At 44.3% G+C, this 24,869-nt stretch overlaps 1 protein-coding gene across 2 annotated transcripts in view; it reads left to right on the top strand.

The window, feature by feature from the left end:
- Positions 1 to 17,552, top strand: part of rbm26 (RNA binding motif protein 26) — a 142,529-nt gene extending 124,977 nt beyond the window's left edge. The window contains exons 22-23 of one of the 2 annotated variants that reach the window (XM_055636783.1): positions 4,125 to 4,259; positions 16,735 to 17,552. In XM_055636783.1, coding sequence (XP_055492758.1) covers positions 4,125 to 4,259; positions 16,735 to 16,824 — 225 coding nt within the window. In that variant the 3' untranslated portion in view covers positions 16,825 to 17,552. The remainder of the gene's footprint in view (positions 1 to 4,124; positions 4,260 to 16,734) is intronic. The other variant, XM_055636785.1, reaches the window with a different exon arrangement.
- The last annotated feature ends 7,317 nt before the right edge of the window (positions 17,553 to 24,869 follow it).

The raw sequence follows: 24,869 nt of genomic DNA, 5'->3' as shown, positions 1-24,869 counted from the left end.
GCAGCCTATTTCCGTGTTGCAGTCCATTTAAACTGTATTATTATACATATATATATATAACCTGTAAATATGAATGTAATCATATTTTGTGTGGACAGGCTCTGAAGAGTGGAGGGGCAGAAGCTGCAGAAAAAAAATATTATATTACTTAGTTCTGCAGGGACTTCAATTCATAAAATGTCAATCTCTTCTTAATGTCAATGAGACTGACACTGTAATTTACTGCCATAGATAAGACTTCAAGTTCAAGTGCAGGAGCAGAGGGTGCAGAATAGCTAGAGAAATAAACATCTCATAGTACTTAGGTCTACATGGACTTCAATTCATAAAGTGTCAACCTCTATTTAATGTCAATGAGACTTACGCTGTAATTTACTACAATTGATAAGTTATTTCAAAAGGCTACAGAAAAAAAATCTCATAGTCATTAAGTCTGCATGGACGTCAATTCATAAAATTTCAACCTCTTCTTAATGTTAATAAATTGTGTTAATTAATAATAATTAATAAATTAATTAATAATTGTTAATAAATGTTCATTAATCTTAATAAAATTCCACCTCCAGTTGAAATTCCATTTGGAATATTTGGGAGGACCAAGAAACCAAGAAGAATGTTAATGAGAATAACAATAGGTTACTACCATAGAAAAACTAGTTCAAGTTCACATATCACCAATTCATTTCTACAGAAACATTAACCATTTCTGACCATCTCGCAGTGCAATGGAAGCCTATAAAGTGCGATCGATATCCCTCCGTTTTTTTCCCGTTGTCGGGGTCGGATAACGGCCGCTATAGATGGCACTATGTACAGTGGAGATGATCCGCAGCTCCGCGTTCGCGAATCGGCCGCTTATTAATTGAGACTGCGGCTTCACTTTACCGCGATTACCTAGGCCCCGCGATCGGAGCACTTTTTCCCGGTAAGTTATCGCAGGCAGCTCCGAGATTAGCTGTTAAAGACTTATTACTCTACAACATGCTGGCATTAGTGACAATGTTTAATTGACTGTGTTATGGAAACATATAGTTTAGGCCCTCAACTTCATGAATGAATGAGTGAATGTATGAGTGAGTGAATGAGTAAGTGAATGAATGAATTTATTCACATTATAAAAGGGTGCAATTAAATTAATTAAAGTCCATACAGGTAGATTTTCATAAATTCAGACTTTAGATCTTACCTTTCAGTTAGAGTTGATTCCTGGCTGTCTTAATCTTTGTGTTCCAGCACCTCAGCAGCGACTTTGCTTTCAAGGCTTTCTTGCACTTCCATTCACTTAGCAGCACTTTCTTCAGCCTTTTTAATGCTTTTCTCACTAAATTCAATTACCTTGCTGCAACTTTCCACGGCATGTATTCCACAGAACAACAAATCGGAATCTCCAGTAAAACGGGCATCTGTGAAGCCCCCTTAGCCATTTTGTGTGCTAGCCTGAAGCAAAGCGCGCGATTGGCCAACTGGCAGACAACTCAATGTTAAACGTGCTTTGATTGGACTAAAAATTACCTGAAATATTTCCGGTTTTTCTCTAATTTAATTTTTTTAAATGGGCAAGTCTTGTTCATGACGAGTTTCAGGGGTGATTTATATGATTTTTTTACACAATATGTGAAAAAGTCATGTAGTTTGGTGACTTGGGTCACGAAACTGCAGAATAAAGCTCCTTGGCCCACAGCCTAGTGGTAATCACGTACAATTAACGTAGCGAGAACATCGGAACTCGTGGACGCAACTTAGCGACTCGTGGCGCTAACGGCAGGTACCTGTGAAACTTGATAACTCTTGAAAAAATTCAAACATGTTTAAAGTTTTCCACGATTAAAATGTACTGTTGAAGTTAAAATTTGAAACATTTTAACTCGTTGTAAGAATTTGGTGACTCGTGAGTTAAACTTAGTGACTCTTGAGTCTACCGTGTTAACTCATGGGCACTCTGAACTCGGCAGCTGGACAGAGGAAAAAAAAGTTTAAATCAGATTAAATCGCCATTCTGTAACTTGCAGTTGATGCAGACAGCAGTGTGGGGAGGAATTTGCAGTGAGCGTGTTGTGCTGGAATTAGTTGGTCCAGGCCCTTGTCTCACCTTTCCTCCCACCCCCCACCCCATGATCTTGAATAAGCCCTCGCGATTTGGAACTTCCTGAGGTCCTTGCTGACGGAGGGGATTGTAAGCAGAAACTGGGACAAAGGCAGCACAAAGCAAGACCTGGTCACGGTTGTGACTGAAAGCCTACAGAAGCACATCTGGAATCGTACAGAAATAGCCCTGGGACGATGCCTGAGCACAGCTGGAATTGTACTGGAGCACAGCTGGAAGCTCTCTGGACGTCTTCTTAGACCATACTCAGACACATCAGGAATCATGTGCAGGAAGGAACTGCAGACACTGGTTCAAACCGAAGATAGACACAAAAAGCTGGAGTAACTCAGCGGGTCAGACAGCATCCCTGGAGAAAAGGAATAGGAGATGTTTCGGGTCGAGACCCTTCTTCAGACTGTGAGTCGGGAAAGGGAGACGAAAGATCATTTTCCCCTGACCTTCAGACATTAGCAATCACATTGGATTAGACCTGGACCATCTCCACTGCATGGTGGTACTGCAGTTAATGCTGTTGCCTCGTAGTCTCAGGTTCGATCCTGAGCTCAGCTGCAGACCGTGTGGAGTTAGTGACCAAGAGGCTTTGCATCAACTCATTGAGAGGACTGCTGACATTTTGATCCAGCGTTACAGATGGTTCTTCCAGCAGATGTAATGTAATTGGATAAAACTGACTATGTTGTCTTTGGGAGCAAGTTGTAGGATGATGGCTAATTGGAAGCAGAAACCACCCCTGTGAAGGACATAAACACTCCAAGCAGGACCCCAATCCCTGCGGTTAGAAGCGTCTGCTTTTTGAATTCCCACAAATAGCACAACATAGGTTACAATACAGTAAAGGATTATGTTTAACCCAATCACTGGGCGATAGTGTTGTACCATTAGGAAAATAATTGTTAAAACGTGCTGCGCCTCTGGTCAGTACAAATATCTCAGAAGTAAAGCAGCATTTATTTGAAAATTAGACATATTTATACAGATTATTCCTGAAATATTTGAGGTTTATTTATTTGTAGACTATTTCTGCTCGGGAGAATACGCCAGTAAAATGGCTCTGGCTAAAATCAACACTTCACACATTAATAATAAGTCAAAAGCAAGTTACAGCAGATACTGAAAATCAGAAAAAGATAGAGTAAAGAGTAGAAAATGCTTCACAACTCAGTCTGCACAGAGAGTGAGTCACGCACACACAGACACGGGTCAATGTTAATTGAATCTCAAAGGAACTGCAGCTGCTGGAAATCTGAAGTAAAAACAGAAAGGGCTGGAATCACTGAACAGGTCAGTGGAGAGAGAGAAACAGAGTACTCTTTCCCTTCTGCCTTCATTGCACAAACGTCCTTGCATGACACAAAGGGCTGTTGCATACAGCACTCGAATAAAAAACATCACCATCCTGGACTCCAATTGCCTGCTTGCAGCCATGTTTCCAAATGAGCCGATTTAAATAAGGGAGGTTTTTTTTTAGTGCAAAAAAAACAGCATGACGTCATTTTTACCATGTGATGATTTTTCAACACGTTGGTAGACGTTGTTGGTTCAAGAGTAACTCGGGAGAGGAACTTGGTAACTCGGGAGACGAACTTGGAACATCGCAGAAATGACAAGTAAACGGAAAACTTAGTCAGACCTGTGGGAACTCGGTTAAACTCTTAATCATACACTTGGAATCTCGTACACAACCACGTCTTTCACTATTGGCCATGTCTTTCTGGAAAAACTGGCCATTTGATCACCAACCTTCATTGTGCTATGGTTGAATCTGATTTCCAAGGGTGTTTATATTGTTTCATGAAATCTAGATTTTGCTTAATGCACAGGATTTTTTGTTTAACTAACTTTCAGCGGTCGTAGGGTTTTTGTTTCATCTTGAGTATTAGACTTGCCAAGTTTATGAATTATTATAGTGATATGGCCATTCAATCTACCACATTTTTGCTGACTCGTAGGCACCCATCTTCCAGCACTGTAAGCTCAGTTTTTATACATGCATTGAAATTAGCCTTTGTTACTACAGGTGCACAACCTTTTATCCGGAGTTCCGGAAACCGAAAAGCTCCGAAAACCGGCCATTTTTTCCAGGATGTTGTCTGCACACCAAAGCTCGCGTTTGGCGCCAAACTTGACCCGAAACGACCCATGGTCAACCCAGGTCTGTACTACTGTAGCAGCTGCCTCCTCCCCGGAGACCGGGGAGACAGTTAAACATCTGTAAATGATTGCTTAATTGTTAGTCAGTTAGTTTGGAGGGCTTTTATGTGAAGGGGGGGGGGGTGGTGAAGGGGGAAACTTTAATTCTTAGTCCCCTACCTGGTCGGAGAGGCGGGGAGCGGGCAATGCCTTACCGGGTCGCCGTGCAGTAAGCTCCGGAGCGCTGTGGCCGCCGACTCCCAACATCGCGGAGCTGGGGCTGCGGGCGTCCGGCCGCCAGCGGAGCTGGATTTGGAGCGCCGCGCAGCCAGGGGTAGAGTTGCCGGGGTCGGAGCTCCAAACGGCGCCACCCGCAGCCCCGATGTTGGGAGTCGGCGGCCACAGCGCTCCAGAGCTTACTGCACGGCGACCCGGTAAGGCATTGCCCGCTCCCCGCCTTTCCGACCAGGTAGGGGACTAAGAATTAAAGTTTCCCCCTTCACCCCCCCCCCCCCCCCCCCCACCACACCTCCCCCCCCCCCCCCCCCCGCCCCACCTCCCCCCCCCCCCCCACCCCCACTAACAGACTATCATTTCAGCAATGATTTACAATGATTCCCCGGTCTCCGGAGAGGAGGCAGCCTACCTAATCTACGCTAAAAATCTTCCATTTAGAAATCCGAAAAATTCCGAAATTCGAGAAGTGTCTGGTCCCAAGGCTTTCGGATAAAAGGTTGTGCACCTGTACTTTAATTTCTTAATTCCGTACATTGTTGAAGCTTCATCCACCATTGCTGTGATGACTCCTGTCACTGGAAAGTTTTCTTTATTCTCCAATTAAATCAGTCTTACTGCAGAATTTTGGTGTCATTCCTAATTCCCAATTGACTGCTTCATTCATGCTGCTAGCTGCTCTATATACCAGCATGCATTGTTTTCTAGACTGGTACGTATTTTTGTTTTAATTCATGGAGATTTGGATATAGTTTGTGCGTTTTTATTAACTAATATTTGGATAATTTACATTAATTTTGTTTTAACACCCTAATTTTTAGAAAACTTTGCAATTTTACTGATATAGAAACATAGAAAATAGGTGCAGGAGGAGGCCATTCGGCTCTTCGAGCCAGCACAGCCATTCATTGTGATCATGGCTGATCGTCCCCTATCAATAACCCGTGCCTGCCTTCTCCCCATATCCCTTGACTCCACTAGACCCTAGAACTCTATCTAACTCTCTCTTAAATCCATCCAGTGACTTGGCCTCCACTGCCATCTGTGGCAGGGAATTCCATAAATTCACAACTCTCTGGGTGAAAAAGCTTTTTCTCACCTCAGTCTTAAATTACCTCCCCTTTGTTCTAAGACTGCGGCCCCTGGTTCTGGACTCGCCCAACATTGGGAAATGTTTTCCTGCATCTAGCTTGTCCAGTCCTTTTATAAATTTATATATTTCTAAAAGATTCCCCCTCATCCTTTTAAACTCCAGTGAATACAAGCCTAGTCTTTTCCATCTTTCCTCATATGACAGTCCCGCCATCCCAGGGATCCATCTCGTGAACCGACGCCACACTGTCTCAATCACAAGGATGTCCTTCCTCAAATTAGGAGACCAAAATTGTACACAATACTCCAGATGTGGTCTCACCAGAGCCCTAAACAACTGCAGAAGAACCTCTTTACTCCTATACTGAAATCCTCTTGTTATGAATGCCAACATTCCATTAGCTTTTTCACTCCCTGCTGTACCTGCACGCCAACTTTCAGTGACTGATGTGCAAGGACGCCCAGGTCTCGCTGCATCTCCCCCTTACCTAACATAACCCCATTGAGATAATAATCTACCCCCTTGTTTTTGCTGTCAAAGTGGATAACCTCGTATTTATCTATATTATACTGCATCTGCCCACTCACTCAACCTGTCCTGGTCACCCTGCAACCCCCTAACATCCTCTTCACAGTTCACACTGTCATCCAGCTTTGTGTCATCCGCAAACTTGCTAATGTTGCTCCTAATTCCCTCGTCCAAATCATTAATATATATGGTAAACAGTTGCAGCCCCAACACCGAGCCTTGCGGCACTCCACTCGCCACTGCCTGCCATTCTGAAAAGGACCCATTCACTCCTACTCTTTGCTTCCGGTCTGCCAAACAATTTTCTATCCATGTCAACACCCTACCCCCAATACCATGTGCTCTAATTTTAGTCACCAGTCTCCCGTGTGGGACCTAATCAAAGGCTTTCTGAAAGTCTAGATACACTATATTCACTGGCACCCCTTCATCCATTTTACTTGTTTATGGGTATATGGGTTTATGAATTCTTTTTCCAATTCAGAACAGGCTGTTGCATTACAATCTTTGGTAAAAGTAATCTAAAAATGATCTATGCAAGAACCATGCAGGGTTCAGACTGCAGTAGTTTCTACAGTGCCCTCCATAATGTAGATCTGCTCTACTTATATGTTAACCAATACTAACACACAAATGCTACACACCACTATTTCTATAATCCAGTCCGGGTTTTTGTCATACCGGCACCATTCATACTATCGGCTCCTGGCACAAGTTGCCAGTCGTGATGCAGACACAGTGATGCCAACATGCTGTGTAACTTTATTATATGCCAATAAACCTGTTGGATCTTTACTTTGAGTATGTGTCAGTTGCTCTACATGGTTTCAGAGTTTCCTGACCCATTCTACACCTAGTTTATCGGGTTTTCTTTTGTTTTATTTCCCCAGTATTTTTTGCTCCCACTTTCATTATGGCTCATACTTTTAAGAAGCCTCACCTGGTTCTCGATGCCGACCTTAGTGAGCGTTGGCAAATTTTTGAAAGAGATTTTAATGTCTACATTCAGGCTGCCCATCGTGGAGTGCCTCCCGATCATATAGCTGCTGTATTTCTCAATGTATTTCTCAATGCTGTAGTTCGCAGAAGCTATTCAACTAACCGAACGGTTCAACTATGCCCCGGCTGTATTGGATGAGAACAATGTGGAGATCACCCCTGCAGAGTCTATGGACAATCCGGTTAGTTTAATGAACAAGTTCAGACAACTGTGTGAACTTCGGACTAATATGGTGATGGAGCGCAACAAGTTTTTTCAAAGAAACCAGCGAGCAAGTCGAGGCTTACATAAGTACCATAAAGCACATTGCCAGTCGGTGCCGTTTCGAGGATCTGTACAATAAGCTTGTCCGCGACAGATAGGTGAATGGCATCCTGAACGATAAAGTGAGAAGTGAATTGCTACGGGATGCTGATCTAACTCTCATCGGGGCAGAGAATGTCTGCCGCATTGTTGAAGTTACTGACTCTTACCCGCCTCGCAGGGCCGGGTCCGCATTCCTCTTACCATGTGAATGCTGCCAACCCGTTCTACTGTGCTCAACGCCTGCCACCAGAAGTGAAGCAGCTTGGCAGGCTCCTCGATAAATGTAATAATCGTGGTGGTTCACACTCCGCTGTCCGCGAGCAGTTCCCTGCCTACGAGAAAGTTTGCCACTACTGTAAACAAAGAAATCACTTTATTTGGTGCTGTCGTGCCCGCAGAGATCATACAGAACCCAAGCAGTCAGTGCACCTGCTCCAGCAAGATGGTTCCTTCAGCATAACCGATCAAGACCAAGCTGTACCGTCTCCCTGTGGGAATCCTTCTGAACCTGATATTTACAGTCTAAACATATATTCTCTGTCTGAAACTTCATGTAAACTTCACAATCCCGAGGTCACTTTTCAGGTCAACAACACTACTGCTGTGGCAAAAATCGACTCTGGAGCTCGTTGATATGTCATGTCCTTATCTGAGTTCTCCAGGGTCAGGGATGCAGAAGCTATTGTAAACACCAAAGCTTTGTTAATTCCCTTCGGAGGGGGAGAGGTTCACCCAGTTGGTAGGGTTGACCTGCAGTGCCACCTAGCGACATATGTGCGCAAGCTGAACATTTTCATTGTCCCAGGAAAAGTGATGACTTTACTTGGCATCGATGCCTGCCAAGACTTGGGATTGGTAAACTTTGGAGAAGAAGTGCACCAACTTTCCCCTGCCCAAGATACTACCAAACAGTTTATCTCATTCTCTCAGAACAAGGAACTTTTTGACAACAAATTCGGCAAACTACCCCACAAGTATTCTATTGTAACTGACCCCAACGTATTTGCCCATTGTCCCTCATAGAATTCCGCATTCCATGCGCGACCGCATACAGAACGAACTTCAAAGAATGGAATCCCTGGGCGTCATCGCTGCAGTTACTGACCCGTCGGACTGGGTCTCAACCATGGTAGTGGCTACCAAGAAAAACAAAGACGAAATATGAATCTGTATTAACCCCAGAGATTTGAATACTGCAATTAAGCGTCCGCATTATCCAATGCGCACGGTAGAAGAGGTAGCAGCACACTTGGGCAAAGCGACTGTGTTCTCCATTTTAGATGCCAAAACCTCATTCTGACAAATCCCGTTAGACCACAAATCGTCTGTGACCACTTTTGACACACCTTTCAGCCGCTACAAGTTTCTGCGAATGCCCTTTGGCATCAACTCCGCTAGCGAAGTTTTCCAGTGCACGATGGAACAGCTGTTTGCAGGTTACCCTTGTGCCATTATTGTCGATGATAGCCTCGTTGCTGGCAGTGATATGTCAGAGCATGACGCCAATTTAAAGAAAGGACTGGATCGTGCCAAGGACATTAATCTCAAGCTCAACCCCCTAAAGTGCAGATTTTGTGTCAAAGATGTGAAGTATGTGGGACACGTTTTTACTAGTGATGGACTCAAACCAGATCCTTCCAAGACTATTGCCATCAACGAATTGCTGGTTCCCACAGACGTAACCAGTCTACAGAGATTCCTGGGCAGGGTGAACTATCTGGGCAAATTTATTCCAAACTTCAGTGAACTGTCAGCCCCACTGCGACAGCTAACACACAAGGACGCAACCTGGTCCTGGTATACACAACACCAGAGGGCATTTGACACCCTAAAACAGCAGCCGTACTGTGCCCCGACTCTACCCTACTTCGACGAGAAGCTGCCTGTAACACTAACCTGTGATGCCTCCCAGTACGGATTGGGTGCTGCCTGTCTTCAGAGTACCAGTGAGGGTGACAGCAGACCTGTTGCATATGCCTCCCACTCATTGTCTGAGACTGAGCAACGCTATGCTCAAATCGAGAAGGAACTACAGGCGGTAGTTTTTACCTGTGAGAAATTCAAATACTTTATTTTTAGAAAATCTGTGACTGTTGAAACAGACCACCAGCCCCTAATCAGCATCTTGAACAAGCCGATCCATGCCGCTCCAGCCCGACTGCAGCGGATGATGGTGCATCTTCAAAGGTACGACATTAAACTTGTTTACAAACCAGGCAAAGGCATGCACCTAGCCGACACTATCCAGAGCCCCGCGCAAGACCTGCGAGCAACAACTGCCAGACAACGACTCGTACATTGTGATGATGGTGTCCTACCTTCCCACTGAATGCCTGGACGATTTGGCGGCGCAGACAGCAGTCGATGACACCCTACAGTCCCTGTCCTCGATCATCCGGCATGGCTGGCCTGATAAGCAACCGATGGTACCAGTTGCTATTCGCCCGTACTTCCCGGTCTGCGATGAGCTTGTGCTCCAGGACGGTGTGATTGTCAAGGGGACACAATCCCAACTGCCTTACGGGACAAATACTTCGACTCTGTCCACTGGGGACATCCCGGTATCGAGGCAACCATTCTTCGAGCTAAGAGCTTGTTTTTCTGGCCCGGTATGACCGAGTTCATACTGGAGAAGGTGGAAGCTTGTGCGATCTGCAACAGCCTGGTACCCCATCAACACAAGCAGCCGCTTCGCTCCTATGCAGTTCCTGCCTTGCCATGGTCCACATTGGCAGCTGACATTTTCGAATGGCGTGGTAAGCAATACCTGGTTCTTGTTGACTCGTACTTTGATTGACCTGCTTCCAAGCCCCACTTCAGCGGTAGTGATTCAAAAGCTAGCGTGCCACTTTTCAGTTTCACTTTTCATTTTTCGGGTGCCCTCGAAACTTCTGTCTGACAACGGAAGCCAGTTCACCAGCCAGTGTTTCAAGAATTTTGCCCAACAATGCGACTTTTCACATTACCAGCAGTCCCGAGTTCCCTCAATGGAACGGGTTGGCCGGGCGGTCCAGAGTGCGAAATAGTTGATGGAAAGGTCACATTTGGCAAAATCAGATGTTTACCTGGACTTGCTCAACTTAAGAAACATTACCCACGACCCAGTGCTAGAGTCTCCTGCCCAACGTCTCATGTAAAGGAAGACCCGTACCACGCTGCCCGTACCCAAGCAACTACTGCAGCCACAAGTTCGCAAGCCATCGGTAATTTCAAGCACAGCTTCAGCACAAGCGTGAGATCCAGAAACAATCTTACGACAAAACAAGCAGGCCACTCGAGCCTTTGGCGAGTGGTCAAGTTGTACGACTTCAGACTGAGAAGGGGCATGGTCGCCATGGTTTAATCCGCAGCCCTGCACCGGAACCACGTTCGTACATGGTCGATTCGAAAGGAGGGACCTACCGGCGAAACCGTCAGCAACTTCTACCAGTGAAGGAACCACAACCCACGATCCCGTATTCATATTTTCCAAGACTGTTTAACCGAATGACTGATACACTTTCATCCCCAGCCCGACGTCCGTCCACTGAGTCTGCGCCCATCACGAATCCTGCCTTCTCGTCACCACGTACGGTGCCCACCTCACCCATCTCACGGATTTCTGGTGTTCCGACATCCCCCAGTCTCTCAGTATTTGCTGGTGAAGGATGGAGATGCGAGTTTATACCGTACGCCTGCGGGTCGTATTTGTAAACCTACCTTTGGATACGGGGACTATGTTTAACCTGCTCCAGCGCTGAAGTTACTGTCTATTTTTTTACACACGCCAGTTAAACTTGATTAGTTGTACAGGTGCACAACCTTTTATCCGAAAGCCTTGGGACCAGACACTTGTCGGATTTCGGACATTTTCGGATTTCAGAATGGAAGATTTTTAGCGTAGATTAGGTAGGTAGCGCGGGCGGCTTGAAAAGTCTGGAGCTGCTGCCTCCTCCCCGGTGACCGGGAGAATCATTGCATAAATGTTAGTCAGTTAGTTTAGAGGGATTTTATGTGGTGGAGTCGGGGTGAAGGGGGAAACTTTAATTCTTAGTCCCCTACCTGGTCGGCGACTCCCAACCTCGCGGAGCTGGGGGCTCCGTCCGGCCGCGGGCGGCGCCGGTTGTAGCACCGACCCCAGCAACTCTACCCCTGGCTGCGAGGCGCTCCAAATCCAGCGCCGCCCGCGGTCGGACGTACCAGCTCCGGGAATGTCGGGAGTCGGCGGCGTCGCAGCGCTGGGATACCAGCGGGGAGCGGGCAATGCCTTACCGGGTCGCCGTGCGGCAAGCTCCGGAACGCTGTGGCCGCCGACACACAACATCGCGGAGCGTCGCTGGATTTGGAGCCGCGGAGCTGGGGGCTCCGTCCGGCCGCGGGCGGCGCCGGTTGGAGCTCCAACCCCGGCAACTCTACCCCTGGCTGCGCGGCTCCAAATCCAGCGACGCTCCGCGATGTTGTGTGTCGGCGGCCACAGCGCTCCGGAGCTTGCCGCACGGCGACCCGGTAAGGCATTGCCCGCTCCCCGCTGGTATCCCAGCGCTGCGACGCCGCCGACTCCCGACATTCGCGGAGCTGGGGCGTCCGGCCGCGGGCCGCGCTGGATTTGGAGCGCCACGCAGCCAGGGGTAGAGTTGCCGGGGTCGGAGCTACAACCGGCGTCGCCCACAGCCCCACCGGCCACAGCGCTGCGGAGCTTACTGCACGGCGACCCGGTAAGGCATTGACCGCTCCCCGCCTCTCCGACCAGGTAGGGGACTAAGAATTAAAGTTTACCCCTTCACCCCCCTTCACATAAAAGCCCTCCAAACTAACTGACTAACATTTAAGCAATGATTTACAGATGTTTAAGCGTCTCCCGGTCTCCAGGGAGGAGGCAGCCGCTACAGTAGTACAGACCTGGGTTGACCGTGGGTCGTTTTGGGTCAAGTTTGGCGCCAAACGCGAGCTTTGGTGCGCAGACGACATCTGGAAAAAATGGCCGGTTTTCGGAGCTTTTCGGTTTCTGGAACACCGGATAAAAGGTTGTGCACCTGTACTTGCATATATATTCATAGTTACGTTATTTTCTTAAGAGGAAAGATGTAGATCTGCTCTACTTATATGTTAACCAATACTAACACACAAATGCTACACACCACTATTATCTATAATCCAGTCCTGGTTTTTAATCATACCGGCACCATTTATACTAACGGCTCCTGACACAAGTTGCCAGTCATAGAAACATAGAAAATAGGTGCAGGAGTAGGCCATTTGGCCCTTCAAGCTTGCACTGCCATTCAATATGATCATGGCTGATCATCCAACTCAGTATCCTGTACCTGCCTTCTCTCCATACCCCCTGATCTCTTTAGCCACAAGGGCCACAAAACTAACTACCTCTTAAATATAGCCAATGAACTAGCTTCAACTAACTTCTGTGGAAGAGAATTCCACAGATTCACCACTCTCTGTGTGAAAAAATGTTTTTCTCATCTCGGTCCAAAAAGACTTCCCCCTTATCCTTAAACTGTGACCCCTTGTTCTGGACTTCCCCAACATCGGGAACAATCTTCCTGCATCTAGCCTGTCCAACCCCATAAGAATTTTGTAAGTTTCTATAAGATCCCCCTTCAATCTTCTAAATTTTAGCGAGTACAAGCCGAGTCTATCCAGTCTTTTTTCATATGAAAGTCCTGCCATCCCAGGAATCAGTCTGGTGAACCTTCTCTGTACTCCCTCTATGGCAAGAATGTATTTCCTCAGATTAGGAGACTAAAACTGTACACAATACTCCAGATGTGGTCTCACCAAGGCCCTGTACGACTGCAGTAGAACCTCCCTGCTCCTGTACTCAAATCCTTTTGCTATGAATGCTAACATACCATTTGCTTTCTTCACTGCCTGCTGCACCTGCATGCCTACTTTCAATGACTGGTGTATCATGACACCCAGGTCTCGTTGCATCTCCCCTTTTCCTAATCGGCCACCATTCAGATAAAAGTCTACTTTCCGGTTCTTGCCACCAAAGTGGATAACCTCACATTTATCCACATTATACTGCATCTGCCATGCATTTGCCCACTCACCCAACCTATCCAAGTCTCTTTGCAGCCTCCTAGCATCCTCCTCACAGCTAACACTGCCCCCCAGCTTCGTGTCATCCGCAAACTTGGAGATGTTGCATTCAATTCCCTCATCCAAATCATTAATATATATTGTAAATAGCTGGGGTCCTAGCACTGAGACTTGCGGTACCCCACTAGTCACTGCCTGCCATGCTGAAAAGGACCTGTTTACTCCTACTCTTTGCTTCCTGTCTGCCAGCCAGTTCTTTATCCACATCAATACTGAACCCCCAATACCGTGTGCTTTAAGTTTGCATACTAATCTCTTATGTGGGACCTTGTTGAAAGCCTTCTGAAAAGTCCAGATATAACACATCCACTGGTTCTCCCTTATCCACTCTACTAGTTACATCCTCGAAAAATTCTATAATATTTGTCAGACATGATTTACCTTTCATAAATCCATGCTGACATTGTCCAATGATTTCACCACTTTCCAAATGTGCTGCTATCCCATCTTTAATAACTGACTCTAGCATTTTCCCCACTACCGATGTTAGACTAACTGGCCTGTAATTCCTCGTTTTCTCTCTCCCTCCCTTTTTAAAAAGTGGGGTTACATTAACTACCCTCCAATCCTCAGGAACTATTCCAGAATCTAAAGAGTTTTGAAAAATTATCACTAACGCATCCACTATTTCTGGGGCTACTTCCTTAAGCACTGGGATGCAGCCTATCTGGCCCTGGGAATTTATTGGCCTTTAATCCATTCAATTTACCTAACACCACTTCCCGACTAACCTGGATTTCACTCAGTCCCTCCATCTCATTTGACCCCCAGTCGTGATGCAGACACAGTGATGCCAACATGCTATGTAACTTTATTATATGCCTATAAACCTTTTGGATCTTTACTTTGAATAGGTGTCAGTTGCTCTACAGACAAAGACCCATCATTTATTTATTTGCCTCTGTATTCCACAATTTGAGATTTGTAATAGAAAAAGTAACATGTGGTTAAAGTGCACATTATGGTTACATTATGGCTTCACCATGTAGAAATTACGGCTGTGTTTAAACATTGTACCCCCATTTCAGGGCACCACGATGTTTGGGACACATGGCTTCACGGGTATTTATAATTGCTCGGGTGTGTTTAAATGCCTCCTTACTGCATGTTTAAGAGAGCTCTCAGCACCTAGTCTTTCCTCCAGTCTTTCTGTCACCTTTGGAAACCTTTATTGCTGTTTATCAACATGAGGACCAAAGTTGTGCCAATAAAAGTCAAAGAAGCTATTATGAGACTGTGAAACAAGAATAACACTGTTTGAGACATCAGCCAAACCTTAGGCTTACCAAAATCAACTGTTAGGAACATCATTAAGAAGAAAGAGAACACCGGTGAGCTTACAATCGCAAAGGGACTGGCAGGCCAAGGAAGACCTCCACAGCTGATGACAGAAGAATTCTCTCTATAATAAAGACAAATCCCCAAATACCTGTCCGACAGATCAGAAACACTCTTCAGGAGTCGGGTGTTGATATGCCAATGACCACTGTCTGCAGAAAACTTAATGAACAGAAATACAGAGGCTATACTGCAAGATGCAAACCACTGGTTAGCCGCAAAAATAGGATGGCCTGTTACAATTTGCCAAGAAGTACTTAAAAGAGCAACCACAGTTCTAGAAAAAAGGTCTTGTGGACAGATGAGACGAAGATTAACATATCGAATGCTGGCAAGAGCAAAGTATGGAGGAGAGAAGGAACTGCCCAAGATCCAAAGCATATCACCCCATCTGTGAAACATGGTGGTGGGGGTGTTATGGCCTGGGCATGTATGGCTGCTGAAGGTACTGGCTCGCTTATCTTCATTGATGATACAACTGCTGATGGTGGTAGCGTAATGAATTCTGAAGTGTATAGACACATCCTATCTACTCAAGTTCGAACAAATGCCTCAAAACTCATTGGCCGACAGTTCATTCTACAGCAAGACAATGATCCCAAACATACTGCTAAAGCAACAATGGAGTTTTTCAAAGCCATAAAATGATAAATTCCTGAGTGGCCAAGTCAATCACCTGATCTGAACCCAATTGAGCATGCCTTTTATATGCTGAAGAGAAAACTGAAGGGGACTAGCCCCCAAAACAAGCATAAGCTAAAGATGGCTGCAATACAGGCCTGGATCGCCAGAGAAGACAGCCAGCAACTGGTGATGTTCTTGAATCGCAGACTTCATGCAGTCATTGCATGCAACAAAATACTAAACATGACTACTTTCATTTATGTTACATTGCTGTGTCCCAAACATTATGGTGCCCTGAAATGGGGGGACTATGTATAAACACTGCTGTAATCTCTACATGGTGAAATGAAAATGTATATAAATGGCCTTTTTTAAAATCTGACAATGTGCACTTTAACCACATGTGATTTTTTTTTTCTATCACAAATCTCAAATTGTGGAGTACAGAGGCAAATAAATAAATGATGGGTCTTTGTCCCAAACATTATGGAGGGCACTGTATATTATCCGACCACTTGTTTTTACAAGATCTAATTTAAATGTCAGACATCTGTCAAAAGGTTCAATATTTGGCATTCCTTTTAAATTAAGTTGGCATAACCTTTTGAAAATTGCAGTCCTGTTGCACTAGATAATTAATTATTTAACAATAATCTTTGATTCGCAATACTAACCAGTTTAGTCCAGTGAGATGCTTGTGAGGCATTGAAAGCTAATCTACATTTTTGTTGAAGTAGAAAGCATAGTATATGGTTTTATAATAAAAATAACAAATCACAATTTGGGCTTAATTTACATATGCAGTTAATTTATATTACCTTCATAATTATTGAAATCAAATACCAGATGCCAGTTGTGCGTGACTGAAGGATTACAGCCTTGCTATGTCACCTTGAACTGCTGCAACCATTGTGAAGAGAGCACCTGCACAGTGCTCTTAGAACATTTTGTGACCTAGACTCAGCAATCAAATGTTCTTTTGTGCAAGCCTAAGTGACTTCTTCGGTGGAGGTGTATGTTGGTGGAGTGATTTATTTTTTTAAGCTGCTGATGACGTCCACTGCTTCTGGATTGAGTTAATCTTTGTGTATTTCAGCTGTATCTCTTGAACTAATTAATAGTATTCAGTCACCTTCCTGACTTGTATGCAGTGAACTACTTGTAGAATTGGTGGTGTGTATTAATGATATGCAACGTCAGTTGATGTTCGTTATGTTTTACTCAAGTTCTGCATTCGTAAGTGACCGTTATTTTAATGGGCAAAATTTCCTACAGTTTCAGGAAGAATCTTTGATTGATGATTCGTTACTGCAAGACGATGATGATGAAGATGATGATAATGAATCGCGTTCTTGGAGAAGATGATCAGAGAGTTTACTTGAAGAACGCAATGCTGTCTACATTCTAAATCATAATGTGATGAATTTGTTTTTTTTCTAAAAACTAATGTACTAAAGATTGTAGTGAATTACCTGTATTAGTCTAGAAGCACAGTTTGGGATAGAGGGTTCAACCCTGCAATGACTTGCTACTGTACCTGAAAGATTGAAATGAAATTACGGCTTTATTTGCAACAGGAGACATGTATGTAATTCATTTTTTAAATTCATTTTGTGAAACTTGGTATGCAAAATGTTAATTGAACTTCAACCTGATAGACATACCGAGACTTTACATGTAATTTACCTATTTTGGTCATATGATCTGACCAAACGAAGACCATTTCAATGTAACTATTATAAATGGTTCCATGTTGTTATGGAATGAGAGATTGATATTGAATCTCTATGGATGTTTTGAAAATTGCAGATATTCTAAGTTTTGTGATAAAGCAGAGAACTTGGCAAGTACTGAAAAGTGCTCTTGTTTGTTAAAAGTTATGAATACCTTTTGTTTTGCATAGTTTGCTTTAGGCTTTACTATGTATTAGCCTTTTTTTTCTGTTGGATTTGTGTATGTATTTTACTTGGTTGATTTTAAACATTCATTGTACAACAAATCGGTCCAAAGTCTTTTTGACTTTTGAGACCTGTTTAACAAATAAAGCAATGGAATGGTCTAATATATATATTAAAAAAAAACAAAAAAGAAAACAGTATGTAATATAAAAGAGAATTAGTTACATGTAAAAACAAAAAAAATGAAGACCATTCCAAACACCCACCAAAAAGAAATCACAAAAGAGCTTTAACCAATTCTACCTTTTCAATACAACTCTAAATTTTTAAGATTCCTTTGCAGCAAAGGTTTAAAGTAAGTGCGATTTTACTGCATAATACATGTTACTTTCAGTTTAAACTTTTATCTGTTACAATCTCCCTATTCATATGTTGTCACGATCATTGCTCATTTTGAACCTGCCTGAGCTGGAGAGCATTAACCATGTGTGCACCTGTATTAATGGATTTTCAACTGTTGATTTCTCATCAATCGGACAATAGATGAGACTTGGTTATGCGTTATATTAACTTTTTGTACCTAGAAAATTAACACGTTACTGCTGGCTTTATGCCTAAAGGCATAGCATGTGAACTTAAATAAGCTATATGGAGTCATTTATTAGCCTGCTCAATCTGCTTTTCTAGCATAACCATTCCAACTTGAAGAAATTCCATAGCTCTTTTGGATCCACGATGTATGGTATTTGTTATTCAGTCAGTGCTCTTTTTTTGTATTTATATTTTTATTATAAACTACTAAAATAGTTCCTTAAATAAAAAATTAGGCCTTTAGAAACAATATCAGGAAAACGATTGAGCCATATGGGTGTAAAATGACCCACTAGCTATTTACAAAAATATTTTATTTAATGATTTCATGAAAAATACAAAGGGTATTTGGTTGGTGCTTATTAATATTGGGTTATGAGATTATCTAATTAGGGAGTTGTTGGTAGATTTAACATTTTAAAACATGGAAAGTATTAAATGCTGAATGAGTTCATCAGTAATATAATTTGTTTGATCTTCATCCTACCATTCAACTCTTATCAATTGAAAATGATGCATCAGTCTCCATGTGCACTTTAGTACAATGCAGTTCAATGCCTCTCTGGATTATAGCTTGATATTAGATTAATCACATTGCCTATCTACTATTTCATGAAAGATAGCAGACATTAACTAAATTGGGAAGAAAGCTTAAGCTGTTAACTTTTGTTGTAAACCAGCCACAAACTCAGCTGCCTGGTCACAGTAGGAAGGAACTGCAGATGCTGGTTTAAACCGATGATAGACACAAAATGTCGGAGTAACTCAGTGGGACAGGCAGCTTTTCTGGAGAGAAGGAATGCGTGAGGTTTTAGGTCAAAACCCTTTTTTCAGACTATAGTAGTCTCAACCCGAAACATCACCCATTCCTTCTCTCCAAAGATGCTGCATGTTCCACTGAGTTACTCCAGCATTTTGTGTCTGCCTGGCCACTGTTTCCATTTTTGGAAATAGTTTGAGACTTGCTTGGACCACTTGCACCTTGGGTGTTAATGTTTAATGAAACATTATTTTTCCATCTCTGAGGTCACCAATTCTGCTGAAACTTTCATCCGTACTTTTGTTATTTAGGAAGCACGAATGAAGTGCTTCCAATTCCAGTGATCTGAAGCACTTCGATTCCAAAACTCTGTCTGATCCTTAATCATATATACTAAGAAAAGTGATACATCTATATACTTTTAAAAGTGTGTGTATGTGTGTGTGTGTGTGTGTGTGTGCCATTTTGCCTGTGAAACTTATCTCCTCGAAAACCAGACGCTGAAACGGGAATATTTTTACATATTTCATTAGAGATTTTCATTGTGATTTTAGAAATCCACTCTGTGATTTGGTACATTATTTTCCCGACATTTTATTAAAATTGTTGACCAATCTGACTGCTGCCCAGCTGCTGACGTTACAATAACTGAAATTTTTACATCTTCTGGTAGAAAATTTCCTTATTATTTCAAAAATCCATTCCTCTATAAATGTGGTTCATTATTTCCTGAGGTATTTATTAAAATTTATTACCAAACTGACATTTAAAAAAAAAAATTAAGGTTGCCCAGCTGCTGACCTCACAATGCCTTTCCTCGTGGCCCCGCCCTCCCTGCCGCTCTGGATTATTGCAGCTGCTGTCAACGCGCATGCGCAGTTTTCCACGAGGTACGTTAGTCCACCCACCCACCCCGTTCTTCAGAAGGCGCAGAAAGATCAAGAAAGTTCTGCAGCAAAGACCCTACAGCTCAGCTCCGCTATAGGATCTTTGTTCTGCAGATCGCTCACGCGTGCTGAAGACACAGCTCAACGTCGACGCAGCTCATAAAGCCCCGCCCCTCCCATCGCCCGCCCTCCCGCTCATTCAGCTGCCGGCTTCCAGAGAGTCAAGCGGTGCTGTCTCCGTTGTTCGCAGCCCACTCACTCGCCCGGCTCCCCCCGCCCCTCCTCTTCTCACCTCCTCCCCTCTCCGCCCTCCCTCTCTCCCCGCTCTTCTCTACCCGTCACAGGGGACGACCTCCTCTCGGTCCATGTCTGCGGCCCGATCCTCTAACGCTGGCGGAAGCTTTTGGCAGTCCTCAGCAAAGAGCCAATAGCGCACTATAGGATCTTTGGTCCACGGATCGCTCCGGGCTCGCTTGGGCCTCCGCGACCTGCCGCTCTCTCTCTCCCTCTCCCTCCCCCTGCCCTCCCTCTCCCTCTCCCCCCCTGCCCTCCCTCCCCACCTCCCCTCTCCCCCCACCCCCGGCCTTCCCTCTCTCCCCCCACCCCCTACCCTCCCTCCCCTTAAACCCCCTTCCCTTTTCCCCATCTCAGCCCCCTCTCTCTCCTCCCATCTCTCCTCCCTCCCCTCCACCCCCCTCTCCCTCTGTTTCTTGCCCTTCTGTCTCTGCACCTCTCTCTGTCTCTCCCCATCCTCTCTGCACTCACTCTCTACCCCCTCCCTCTCTAGACGCGCATGCGAGTTGGGGACTCAGCGTCAGTGGATAGGGCAGTTGTGGGGTAAAAGGAGCAAATTAATAATATTAATATAATATCAAGGGGGGTAGTTAGCGTGTGTACGGGTTGGTAGTTAGTGGGGGTGGTTAGTGCGTGTGACGCAATATACCTCTGACCAACCCATCAATCTTTCTGCTACTCAGTTTTATATTTTTTGTTTGCTAACGATTTTTAGTGCCTTAGGATATAGGACATCTCATTTCAGCAGTCACGGTACATAAACTATATTTTTGTTGATACTATCATTACTGTGCATGTTTTTGCTTGAATCATTAAAGCAATCTTAAGTTCTTGTTCCTATGTTCTCAAGTTATTGTTGGAATCTATGTAGAGAGAATCATGCATGGCCTTCGATTAAGCTGCAATGCTGCCTCGTCTAAAAGCCTGCCAATTTGCTGGTCATGACTGGATATGGTAATTGCTCCCTGTGGAACTGATAGTATTGGTGACTTGAGGGGGAAAAAGATTGGTTGGTGTGGAAAAGGTATGACTAATGAGTATATTATTTCCCCACCTGAAATTTGGCATCCTCATCAGTGACTTTACATGTAAAGAAGCAGTTGTATATGAAAGGGTACTTGTTATAACTTGATCTGGGGATGCTTCATTAACTGCGATTGAACCATAAATCCTCTGGTCCTTTACTGCAAGATTGTCTGTTGATGTCAATTAATAAACTGACTTCAGGCTGCTTTTTTTAATCTGCTGTACATCTCTCCCACCACATATTCACCTTTGTGTTTGAAGAATTCTCTGCATACACTTTGAAAATATTGAAATTAAGTAAGTTTCCTTGCCTGGTAGGAAATTGTAGTTTTTAGCTGTAGTCTTATTTGTAACATTTCACCTTCCTTTTCATCACTGACTATACTCAAAAATGAATGACCTTTGTTTTATTTCAATAGGCACACTTCATACCTTAGCACATTTAAATGATCTTGTGCCAACAGTATGGGACTCAACACTGAACTTGTTTATGTGACAAGTAAGAATTTAATAATTATATTAATATTTGTTTTGTGACTTTTTCACTAATAAAGCAAGCATGGTTTTAAGACCGGGGTTCCCAACCTTTTTTGTCTTGTTTACCCCTCGCAATTTTAATAGCACATAACAATATTATTTCACTTATTTATGAATAACTAATGATGAACAGATATACCAGAACCAAACACAGTCAGTCAATGAGAAAAAATATGTACAAATCGAGAATCAACAAATTTACCCCAGGTTGGGAATCCTTGTTTTAAGATTTTCTGTCCCAGTTGTCCTGGTGGAGGCATCTATTTAAGACCAAATGTAAATGGTGCTGTTGAATTTGCAAGCTTCCCAAACTCATGTCAAAAGGGCTTTTTGTGAAAATGATCAAGGTCTGTGCCGCCTTTAATTCCAGGTCTCAAGGGGAAATTATTATTGATATATGAAGTGTTCCATGCACTTAACCCAGAGTCTTGCCTTTATTTTGTTTTACTTTTTCATTTTGTTTGTCTTCAAGGATAGTTGTGGTCCCACCTCTTCATGCATCCTGTATGTTGTAAACTGGAATAAAAATGCTTCCTACTTTTTAATTGGGGTTTGCCATTGATGTATTACTACCTATTTGTCACATTGGTGAAATGTTGACAGCTTGCAATGTATTAAACAGTGCATGAGATAATTTCATTGGAGTAGCTGCACAGTTCAAAAGCCAAATGTAATATTAATATCTTATCTTATTTTTTCCAGACTGTTTCTTAAAATTCCCACAAGAAAGCACTTGGAGTAAACTAAAGAAAATCTGTGGTTGCTGCTAATCTAAGATAGAAACTGCTAGAAATACTCAGCAAGTTGAACAATATCTCCAGAGAGGAACATCTCATGATTCAATTCTGATGAAAGGTCTTCAGCCTGAAATTAATTCCTATTTCTACATATCTTGTCTGAATGCTCCCTGGACTTATTTTGATATTTATGTCCAGGTACTGATGGCTTTGATTTAATGACTTGTACTTTCAGACTATCCATGTTGAATGACTTTCTTTCATGCCTGCTTACAAGTTCCAGGAAATCATACTATTATTATTCATTGACTAGTGGAATGTATGGGATACTCACTTCAGGCTGATTCAGAAGGTTAAGGTGTACAGGATTTGCAATGGATTCGGCACGCTTATTCATAGAAGACAAGAGCGTTGTGAAAGGAAGGCTAGAGGTCTGTGACCAGTTGAATTCCGTGGTTCTGTGCTGGAACCTCTGGTGTTTATGATTAATATATAAATGACTTGGATGTAAATGTGGATGGATTGGTGAGTAAGTTTGCTGACGACACCAGAATTGGAAGAGTTGCAGATAGTGAGGAATAGTGTCATAATATTCAACGGGATATGGATCGGTTGCAGAAATAGACGGAGAAATGGCAGATGGAGTTTAACCAAAGCAAGTATGAGCTGTTTGGGAGGTTGAATGTAAGGAGAGAGTATACAGTTAATGGCAAGGCCCTTAACAGCATTGATGTGCTAAAGGATCTTGGAGTCCAAGTTCATAGTTAACTGAAGGTGGCAGCACAAGTAGATAGAGTGGTAAAAAGGACAAGAAGCCGAAGCAAAGAAGTGGAAGCCAAATAACCGAACGGAAACGAAGCCGAAACGCCAAATAACCGAAACTGTACGAAGCTGAAACGCCAACTAACCGAAAGCGTGGGACGCCTAAATGCAAACTAACCGAAAGGGCGAGACACCTAAAAGCCAGCTAACAGAAAGGCTGCGTGGCCTAAAAGCAAACTCACCGAAAGGCCGCTCTGCCGAAATACCAACTAACCGAATGGCCGCTCAGCCGAAAAGTCAAATAACGGACATGACGTCGCCGGGGGGGGGTGCGGGAATTGTCAGCAATTGGTCCAGACCCCAGCGTCCATCACATCACTGGCCGGTGGAGGTGGGAGGGTGGGGGTCATTTTCCCCCGCACAAGCCATAGGTGACTAGGCACTCTGAACCCGAGCACCAAGTTGTAAGCGGCCGAAGGAGCGCATCTCTCGGGACATCCCCCACTCTCCCACGGCCGCCCTCCGCCTCGTCTCCTCCATGCGGCCGCACTGTGACGGGCTGTGTGTCAGCAGCGCCGGGTAGATCAGAGCTGTGGGACAGGCTGGTCCCTCCACCCACCCAGATGACCGCAATGCACTGCCATCAGAACCCAACCCCCACACCAGGGTGATTCACATCCCCCCGACCCCCGGACAGCGACCCACACACGGGGTGATTTACCCGCTGACACCCACACCAGGTGATTCACCCCGGCCGCGGGGACAGACGGTTCGGGGCATTGGCAGCCATAGAAAATCGCTTTTAAAACATGGCGGGACACAAATTCCCTGGCGGGCTGATGACAAGTGTGCATGACAATGAACAATGTTATCTCCTCCCACTGCCCCCCCAACCCCCCTCGCCTGTCTCCACCGGCCAGTGATATGATGGACGCGGGGGTCTGGGCCAATTGCTGACAAGTCCCGGCCCCCCCGACGACGTCGTGTCCGTTATTTAACTTTTCGGCTGAGCGGCCATTCGGTTAGTTGGCTTGTAGGCGACGTAGCCTTTCGGTTAGTTGGCGTTTTGGCAGAGCGGCCTTTCGGTGAGTTTGCTTTTAGGCGACACAGCCTTTCGGTTAGTTGGCTTTTAGGCGTCCCGCCCTTTCGGTTAGTTTGCATTTAGGCGTCCCACCTTTTCGGTTAGTTGGCGTTTTGGCTTCATACGGTTTCGGTTATTTAGCGTTTCGGCTTAATTTCCGTTTTGTTATTTGGCTTCCACTTTGCTTCGGCTTCTCGTCCTTCTACGCCACGTCCGCACACGGTTAGGCCACATTGGCAGTATTGCGTGCAGTTCTGGCCACCCATTTCTACAAAGATGTGAAGGCTTTGGAGCGAGTGCAGAGGAGTTTACCAGAATGCTACCTGGATTAGAGGGTTTCGGCTATAGGGAGAGGTTGGATAGATTTGTATTGTTTTCACGGGAATATTGGAGATTGAGAGGAAACCTGATGAAGTATATAAAATTGAGAGGCATTGATGGGGTGGACAGTCAGAACCTTTTTCCCCAGAGTGGAAAAGTCCAACACGAGAGAGCATAGCTCTCGGGTGAGAAGGGAAAAGTTTAATGGAGATGTGTGGAGCAGGTTCTTGAGTGGTGGGGGGACCTGTAACGCAGTGCCAGCGTTGGTGGTGGAGCCAGATAAGATAGTGGATTTTAACAGTCTTTTAGATAAGCACATGGAAGTACATGGAATAGAAGGATATGGATCGCGCAAAGGCAGATGGGATCAGTTTAACCTGGCATCGGATTCGGCACAAATATTGCGGGCCGAAGGAGCCAATCCTGTGCTGTACTGTTCTATATTCTGTGTATGTTTCATAAGCTCATTTATACATCAGGCCAGAGTCACATTCCATGGCAAGTAATACATCCTGG

Source organism: Leucoraja erinacea, chromosome 6 (assembly GCF_028641065.1).
Source record: "Leucoraja erinacea ecotype New England chromosome 6, Leri_hhj_1, whole genome shotgun sequence".
Classification (NCBI taxonomy): Eukaryota; Metazoa; Chordata; class Chondrichthyes; order Rajiformes; family Rajidae; genus Leucoraja; species Leucoraja erinaceus.
The sequence above is the reverse complement of the archived record's forward strand: the minus strand, read 5'-3'. Positions and strand labels throughout refer to the sequence as shown.